The following is a 9,482-nucleotide window of genomic DNA, read 5'->3' on the forward strand; positions in this document are numbered from 1 at the left end:
GGAGTATTTATTTTCTCCACGATTCAATTGTCTAAGTCAATGCTATGTAGAAAATCATTTTATAATTCTCTTAACCATAGTTAAGACTATAATTATAAATAAGTTAACTCATACATCACGTGCGAAATGGAAGACATGATCTTTTTTTGGCCATTGACATTAATTACTTTATTTAAGAATCCTGCTGGCATTTACATGTCTTTTATTTCCCTCTCATTGGTCTTTCTTTATTGCAACTCTTTCTTTATTGCAACTCACCAAAGTCTTCCCTGAAATGAAAAGTCATTTCTTTTTCATTCAATAATTATCTCCCAACATGCACTATTCAATAAAATTTAATCTGATTAACTCTCTTAAAAACCAGATTAGAAAACTCAAATTATTTTGCTTACATTGCATTTCATTTAGCATCCCAATTTTGTGAGGGTCAAACTTTCTTTGTGATTTGTCATTTCAATTATATATCATTTTATACAATTAAAAATATTTTAGATATACTATTTTAACAATTAATCAAATTGCGAATAACCATTTAAAATTAATTCGCTAAGAAGATCACCATCATATAGATGTTGACAAAAAAAAAGAAGATCACCATCATATCTAAGAAATTTAAAGATACAACATGTCCATTTATAAACATATATAGCTAGCATTAACATTAATAACCACTATAAATTTAAGAATGTAATAATGTACTTGAAATTTTTAAAATGATTTAAACCGTTATTATAATTGTCAGCATCATTGTCAATTTATATTTTATAGTCATAAAAGTACGTAGCAAATTTCAAAGTTTGAGCCATTTTTTTGTTAGCTTGGGAAAAAAAGGAGTAGTGTCAACAGCATTATTTTTACCTCTTTTATCTATAGCTTTACTAAAAGTATTATTTTCATTTTTTGTATTGTTTTTTTACCATTATTTTTTCTTTTTTTTAATTTATTTATTCCAATATCGTTTAATATTTTTCCTACTTGCTAAATTTTTTTACCGTCTTTGTGTCACCAAACTAGTCCAATATCGTCGTCGTTCACCATTCGAACTTAACCGGCATATTGCACTTTTGTAGATTTTTTTTTAATTATTTAGCTAGTATTTACCATAAGGGCATGTGCAGTGGTGGATTCTTAAAAGAGTTCTCAACAATATAAAAAATAAAAATAATAAAAAGTAGGAGAGAGGGACGAGAATCAATTCTCAAATGAGAACTCTTGAGAACCCCTTGAGACTATTATAACACATGTCATAATATTATTGGTTATGAATTCTTTTCTGTCTTTCAAAATTTAAATAAAAAATAAACTAAATTAAATGTATTAAAATAATATATATGAGAGACTCTGAGAGTTTCTCCCCATTGCACATGCATATTACATACTTTTAACAAAGAAAAAGAGAAGTGAATTGTTTAGCAAGTATTTTTCATGACTACGGTACCGTAAAAGGTTGAAAGTTATTTATTCAGAAAAATATTAAATACTAAGAGAAATGAGTAAAATTTACATCTTCTTGATATAATTTTTGATTGAAAAAAATCTCGTCTAGTCTGTAGTCAATTGGTGGAAAAAATACATTTCAATGTTCCAAATATTTTAAATTAATTTTTAATTAGTTATTTGATTACTTATATATAATTTTAATATAATAATACCTATTTTGGTTTTTTCTATAAATGATATATTATACTCCTTTTGTCCTAATTTATAAAATGTTTAAGACATTTTCATGTGTTCCATTATATAAGATTTTCTCTACTTACAATGCATGATTTATATTAATTTAATAGTTTTAATTATTTTAATTATGCAGTATCTTCTTCTATTGGTTTAATTTTCATAAATGAGAAAATATTTATTGTTTCTTAATCTAAGTGCTTTTAGTCCAAACATCTAATAAAATAAGACAGAGGGAGTATATATTTTTGGTAAATCTCTATACTATTAAAAGAGAAGTACAAATGTAAATGGGTCGGGTCAAAATTAGAAAATTGACCCGAAATTCTGAAATCGGATCTTTGAATTTTTTTTGGAATATAAATTTCGAATTAATAATGAAAAATCGAACTAAAATCAAATGTTTATGGAAATCAAATAAAATTTGATTGTACTTATGGTAACTAATTATAAAATCATATTCCGAACAATATTATACATTAATTACGTATAATATATTTGTTCATATACTTTTGGAACTAATTCCATAACAATCAACGTTTTTCTCATTAATTTTGCTTATTTTAGCCAATTATCATTAATTAAAAGATATCTTACTTGCTTCTAGAGATTTCTAAACAATTTATCACAACTAACCCATCTATTTTATAAATTAAATAAATAGATATTTTTATTTTGGTCGAGTAAATTATATAGATATGAAATCTATGTAACTAATTTTAGTTTAATTAGATTAAATCGAAATTATGGTATTTTCATACAATCATACTTATAGTTTACCAAAGAAGTTTAATTTTCAAATTATAAAGATTTCTTGAATATGATTTTTAGAATTATTCAACAAGATGATAAATATTTATTAAATTTTGTGAATCATGAAAAATATTAATTATTTTTAATCATTATATTTCACCTTTCAATCTCTCATCTAACAAATAAGATACATATTCTATAATTCTTATGTCCAAACTTCATTGAGTTGTATGACTAAATAATATTTCCATTAGAGCTGTCAAAACGAGTTGATTCGTCCCGTTAAGCCTGTTTTGCAATAGGCAAAATATAGTTTGGCATGTAGTTAGTCTGTCTGCACGACCCGCGGGTAGCATATATGAAACACAACCCCGTCGTGCGAATGTATGCTGATTTGCAGAGTTATCCGTGGATTTTGTTTAAATAATTTTAGAGTAACCAAAATTTAAAATTCTACTAAAATAAATAAATTAAAATGTTTTTAGAGAAAATAATCTTATATTTATATTTATAAATATTATAATTTCATTTATTAAAAGTTTTTTAAACTACCACATGTTGAATAAATTATATTTTTATCAATAAATACTATCATACGGGTTGATCCGCCAACCCCCGGACGAAAACCGATGACCCACTGCGAATCAATCCATGTGGCCCACTTATTTGCGGATTTAATATATTTTCCCAAATCTGGCCTATAGTGAGATGATTTGGGCTCTACCCACGGTTTTTGACCTATTTTGACTGTTTTAATTCTCATGATTCGTCTAATTTTTGAATTCTAAAACACAAAATTCTATTTTGTAAATCATAATTAATACGATTGGTTTAATTATAAACAATTTAATATTTTCTTTACAATTTGTTATTAGGAATATTTATAAGTACATTACACGATTCGTTCTACTAAAAACACGCACAATATTAAAATCAACGTATGTAAATCAATATTCTCCCGCGGTGGACCGCGGGTCCGATCCTAGTTTTATGTTAAAACGCTATCACAACCGCTGTTAACCAGTCATAAATCATCCGCAAACATATCTCTTTTTAACTGTTATATCAGTTGTTTTAATTATTGTATAACGATTAAAACTGTAACTAATCGCTTCCGCAAACGCATCTGCATCTGCTGCGTTTAAATAAATTAGACCTTAATATGGAATGTAAAAAAAAATGATTGTCAAAGAAAAAGAACACAAAAAGTTATAAAACTGTGGGTTTTTTTTTCTAGACCGGTCTCATTCATAATTTGCCTATTTGGCAATTGACTGAAGTTGCAAGGGGAAGACCCAGAGAACAGAGTTGCTTCTTCTCCTCCGGCGAAACAGGTTAGAATCGCTTCTTCTCCTCCGGAGAAATGTTCCATTTTTCCTTTTGTTGATTACTACTTATTAATCTCTACATAAAGATCGAACCTTTCGTATAGATTGTCTTTAGGTTGATTACTCTTTTGGAGACGCTTTGATCTGTAGCATTCTCTTTATAAAAAAAAACACAACATCACTGTTTGACCTAGCTCTGCGAATATACAAAGGTGTTTCTTTGCTTGAATCATTGATTTTGTTTTCATCGGTTTGACTTGTGTGTCTAATAGACAGTAGCATCTTGAATTTGCATTTATTAGGGGAATTAATTTCAGTTGTGTCTTTGTGTTATGAATTGTCCATTTTCTTCGGAATTTTTTGTGTTTTGATTACATCATATGGTAATAAACATTTTGGTTGTTTCTTGGGGCAATTTGTTCCAATTGCTTTCAAGATTTTGCAGATTGTGTGGTTAGAAGAAAGGGTTTTGAGGTGTCAAAATGGATTCCGGGACGCAGCCACCAGAGACGGGGGAGCCGGCACCTGATCCGTCGCCTATAATCAAAAAAATCCTCGGTATCGTGATCGATTTGCATGAGCAAGTGAATAAAGAAGCTGTTTTAAGGACGACTAGGAGCGCTGGTGCTGAGCTCAGTCAAGTGACTACTACTAACCATCCAGAGCCTGTTCTGAACAGGATTTTAACTCTTCCTAATATGAGTAAAAAATTAGAAGGCCCGGACGATCATCATATTCCTAAGCTGCAACGTAATCTTCGTTTGCTCAAGGAAGACGTGGTTAAGCTGCAAGATCTTCGCACCGAAGTTGCAGAAGAGGTGTTGAAACATATTCGTCCACTTGAATTGCTGCTTGATAAAGTGGAAAAAGGGGAGAAGGACCCTTCGAAACCCCCCTTGACCTTAGGTATGAAGAAAGACTTGGACGATATCAACAAGAAGATCTTTAACTTGATGTGTCAAGTCCCCTTGTTGCCCAACAAGCGTAAAAATGCCAAAGGATCAGATGCTGACGACGGTGAGGGGGATAATAACGGCAAAGGAATTGTTTGCCTTCCCGGGATCCATGCTAATAAAGAAGATCTTAAAAGACGCGCGGTTTTCAGATATGTACTAGGCGAATTCGAGGAACTCAGTAATCAACAGAAGTTCTGCCTGCTGAGCTTTTCTGTCTTCCCTGAAAATCAAGAGGTGAATAGAACGATGCTGATGTATTGGTGGATGGGGGAGGGCATTCTGAGTTCTAAAGACATATCATCCGAAAAGGGCATTCTCAAACCCGAAGATGTTGTGAAGGACATTCTTGATGATTTCAAGGATAGAAACTTGATTGAACCTGTTGAAATCAAACGCAAAGAGAAGCCAAATAGCTATAAGATGGCCCCTTTTGTGCATTCTTCAGTGGTTCTTATCTCCAAGGAGATAGGGCTATTTGATATGTATGATAAAAAAGAGAAGCCAACCATGAAACAATCAGGACTGCACAAGGTATGCCTTGTGGAAGGGTCGTCAAGCCAGCAAGAAGCAAAAGCTAAAAAAATGGCAGATGTAGATCAGATTGAAACCGTGTTCAATATTTCTGAGAGGTTTCCGGATTTCACATTCAAGTGGTTTTTCGAGGATAAACCAACACGAAATAAGCTGACTCTATCAAAAGCTACGTATCCAAAGCTCAAGGTTTTATATCTGGGAAGATGGGAGAGAACTGCTAAGCGCCACATCGAGGTGGAGAATCCAGAGCTTATGAAAAACTTGAAGCATATGATTAAACTCAAGCTTCTGAGTTTTCAAGGGATCTCAAGAATTGAAAGACTTGACAATGCTGTCTGTAAGCTTCGTGAGCTGATCATCTTGGACCTCAGAGCTTGCTATAATCTTGAGAAACTTCCAGACAAGATAGATTCACTCAAGGCGCTTATCTACTTGGACATTACAGATTGCTACATGATAGATCGCATGCCCAAGAGGTTGTCGTGGCTGGATAACTTGGAGGTTCTCAAGGGCTTTGTGGTCAGTGATGCTGTTGATGACGAGACTGTCTGCACACTGGCTGAGTTGGTGGAGTTGAAGAAGCTGAGAAAGCTAAGTATTTCAATAAACAAAGAAGAGTTCAGCATAGTTGATGTGTTCGTGGCTGTAAAGAATTTCAAAAAACTGGAAAAGTTGAAAGTGGCGTGGGGAGGTATAAATACACATCCTCAGGACAAAGGCGTAGATGGAGAAAAGGGGGACCGAAAGGTTAAGCCAAAGGAGGAGGAAAACGACAATGCAATTGCTGCTGCGGATAACAAGAAACCGACGATCTTGGAAAGAGCGGCGACCATGTTCCGTAAGGAGAAAGGTCCCAAAGACCCAGAGCTTCCGGAGACACTGAAGAAACTGGACCTGCAGTGTTTTCCTGGTAAACTTCTTCCTGAATGGCTTGAGCCTGATAATCTACGTAATGTGGAAAAACTCTACATTAAAGGAGGAACCAAACTTACTGGATTTGGAAAGTCACTACCTATCGTGAAAACGAAATGCAAAGTTACCGTTTTACGACTGAAGTTTCTTCCAAAACTAAAAGTGGAGTGGAGGGATCTGAGCAAAAGGTACTTTCCAGAACTGAAGTTCTTGGAGAAGTATCAGTGCCCTCAAGTTAGTCTCTGCCCCTGCGATGGAATTGGAATCTGGCGCAAGCCTGAAGAAAATGAAGTCTAAAGCAACTCAGAACTGAGAGTTTCTCGGGTTTATCAAGTTTTCTTCCTCGTTGTCTTTCCTTTTGGTTGTTGTTGTTGTGTGTTTGCTTCCTCATTTCCCATTGATGTCTTTCTGGTCTTGCGTGCAAGTGTTGTTGTTTGTGAACAGTTGAATAAAATAAATTGGGTTGTTTGCTTTGCTTATTTTGTGATACTTGTGTTCTAAAGAAGCTACGAAGGAAGAAAACAATGTATTATAATTTACTGAGAAGGTCTACAAGTGAAGAGAGGCTCAGAGCAAGAAACTCTGATAAACTGCAAATGCAATAGAAGGTACAAAGGAAAGAAGCTCTCTTAATAGTCTCTTCTGATAAGCCTCAACACTTTGGTCAAGAAACATTGTTGGCATTCAAGAAACTCTACTCAGAGATTCTGGTTTATTGATACAACAGAGTGACAGACAGACAACATCAAACAAGAAACACATACAAGAAATCAAGAAAACATAAGCAAGGTTGATGATAAGCAATCTTGAGCCAAGAGGCTGAGTCAGGTTTATCCACTTCTCAGGAGCTGGTCTGGTTTGCAGTTTGGCTGTTCGATGCGTCAGGTTGTCCATGGATAGAACCGCCAGTGACAACTTCATCGTCAACAAACACGGGATCAAGCTCGGCCAACAGTCTAGCAGCCAAAGGAAGACCACGGGACTTGTTCATTAGCTCATCTATGCATTTCTTGTCGTTCCTTGGTGACTCTTTCTCTCTCTTTTGAACCACAGCATCATATATCTTCCAGACACTCTGATGATCAGAGAGCGGCCAAAGACGATGGATCTCATGTTTCCGAGAAACTAGCTTCTTCGCCAGATTCTCATCTCTGGTCGTGTATATGACTCTCCCACCGGACCCTTTAGGGAATCCATCTGAAAGAAACTTTCCCCATTTCTCATCATCGTTGAGTTTCACATCGAGCTTCTCGTCCCAGTTATCAATTTCCCGGACATCATCAAACACAATCAGATATTTCTTCCACCTCAGATTCAAGTGAAGTGCATAGAGCAGAGCAGAGAGCTCCTTCTCTTTCTCCGTCTCTCTATCAATTTCTCCAGCTTCCTGATTGCTTGCAACTTCCGCATTGTCCTTAAATTCTTGTTTGGCATCAGCAGAGATAGTTTCGAGGATGGAATCTTTAACTCCAAGACCTGTCAAGATCTTCTTCAACACGCATATCTTCCCATTAAGTTCCTCCGTAGATTCATTGCTAGCCATAGAAACCCAAACCCTGGGAGCATAAACACTCTTGACAGCTTCATCATTAAAGATCTTCTGGCATAATGCTGTCTTCCCAACACCATACTCTCCTACAATCACAAGACTCTTGAACTCCCTTTTAACCTTCTGATCCAACAAGAAGTGTTGTAATGACTTGATCTCATTATCGAAACCGTGGATGTCATGGTCCGGAAGTTTAGAGTCGGTTTTCAGACGCTCCTCTTCTTCATTCTCATCTCTCTTCTTCTCCAAGGTGCCTACGGCAAGACCATTTATTTTGAGCCAGTCCTCACAATTCTTATTGAAGGTGGTTGTGAATTCGTTTGTGAGGACTGCCTGTTGTGTAGTTTTTGAAGGCATATTCAAGAAAAACGGAGAAATCTGCAGGAAAGAAGATGAAGAAGAAAAGAAAAAAGGTTAGGCAAAGTAGAGGGAGAGAGAGAGCGAGAGGTATGAGAAATTAAGTAAGGAACACTTTTTTAACTACAATTAATTTGATTTAGTAGATTAGAGAAAATTAGTTTCTTGAATGTAACAAATTTGATAAACAAAAAGACATTGGGACTATTAGGTTTATAGATGAGTTAAATCATTAGGCTAATAAATAAGAGAAAAACGTAAAGTATGTTATGTTTTTTTTTTAACATCTAAAAACGTAAATTATGTTATGTTATTTTCAAAAAAAGCTGATAAAATAAAAAGAACTAGGTGATTGCCCGCGCAAATGCGCGGGAATAATGGTGTGTGAATGGTAAAATCATGTGAGATAAGGGGTTGTTTAGGTGTTAGTGTAAGAAAATATGGTAAATTATTTAGGGTTTAGTGTAATAAAATATGGTAAATGTTGAAATTAAAAAATTCAATAATATTATAAATGCTAAGAAAATAATAATAAATCATCTTCTAAACAAAATTGCAAGAAAATAAGAAATCAACGAACATCATCATTCCATGGCATTCTCTTTGCGTGTGACGATATGTACTTGGTCGTTTTCAGGATTCATGACATCCGATTGAGAACACCAGAAACAGTTAACGTTCAGTCGCCAACTTTAGAGTTTTGATTGTGAACGGAAAAATACCAAAAAATAATTACCAACAAAGCATCTCGTCGGTAATATTGACTATTTATTGTCAAACTCATCAATCTGCAAATGATTTATACGTTTATCAAGTTGTCTTTCATCGGATTGCAGAAAACCGTCAATTTTGTATCTTTTGTTTTGTTATCATGGTTATAGCCACACTCATCAATGAGAAAATAATTTTTATGTTTATCAAGAGCTCTTTTATTACGTTGCAGAAACACATCAATTTTTTTTTTATCATGGTTATAGCCAAACTCATCAATCCGCAAATGATATTTACGGTTTTTAAAGGAATTTTTATAACGATGCAGAAAACCGTCAATTTTACCCATTTTCCGTTATAATGGTTATAGCAAAACTCTTCAATTAGAAAATAATTTATACATTTATGAAGAGCTCTTTCATCAGACAGGAGAAAACCGTCAATTCTCATCTCTTTTCTTTTTGTTATCCTGGTTATAGCCAAACTCATCATCAACAAATGATTTCTACATTTATCAAGAGCTTTTTCATGAGACTGCATAAAACCATCATTTTTGCTCTTCTTTTTTTTTCACATGGTTATAAACTCATAAATCAGAAAATAATTTCTACGTTTATCAACAGGTGTTTCATTAGGCTGTAAAAAAATTGTTAGTTTCGCTCGTTTTTTTTGTTATCATGGTTATAGCCTATCTCATCAAGCACATCA

At 34.0% G+C, this 9,482-nt stretch overlaps 2 protein-coding genes across 4 annotated transcripts in view; one reads left to right on the top strand and one right to left on the bottom strand.

The window, feature by feature from the left end:
• The first annotated feature begins 3,656 nt into the window (after positions 1 to 3,656).
• LOC9299551 (disease resistance RPP13-like protein 4) lies at positions 3,657 to 6,636 on the top strand. Of its 2 annotated transcripts, none has more exons than XM_021030514.1 (2): positions 3,657 to 3,761; positions 4,201 to 6,636. In XM_021030514.1, exon 2 carries the CDS (start codon positions 4,238 to 4,240, stop codon positions 6,452 to 6,454), a length of 2,217 nt encoding a protein of 738 aa, XP_020886173.1. In that variant the 5' UTR covers positions 3,657 to 3,761; positions 4,201 to 4,237; the 3' UTR covers positions 6,455 to 6,636. The 2 variants fall into 2 exon arrangements, with proteins under 2 accessions (XP_020886173.1, XP_020886167.1); XM_021030508.1 differs by having other exon boundaries at positions 3,660 to 3,761; positions 4,192 to 6,636.
• A 130-nt stretch (positions 6,637 to 6,766) lies between these two features.
• Positions 6,767 to 9,482, bottom strand: part of LOC9299552 (probable disease resistance protein At5g45490) — a 31,278-nt gene continuing 28,562 nt past the window's right edge. For both annotated transcript variants that reach the window (XM_021030519.1, XM_002865194.2), the window contains exon 2: positions 6,767 to 8,084. In XM_021030519.1, coding sequence (XP_020886178.1) covers positions 6,999 to 8,063 — 1,065 coding nt within the window. In that variant the 5' untranslated portion in view covers positions 8,064 to 8,084 and the 3' untranslated portion in view covers positions 6,767 to 6,998. The remainder of the gene's footprint in view (positions 8,085 to 9,482) is intronic.

Source organism: Arabidopsis lyrata (assembly GCF_000004255.2).
Source record: "Arabidopsis lyrata subsp. lyrata unplaced genomic scaffold ARALYscaffold_8, whole genome shotgun sequence".
NCBI lineage: Eukaryota > Viridiplantae > Streptophyta > Magnoliopsida > Brassicales > Brassicaceae > Arabidopsis > Arabidopsis lyrata.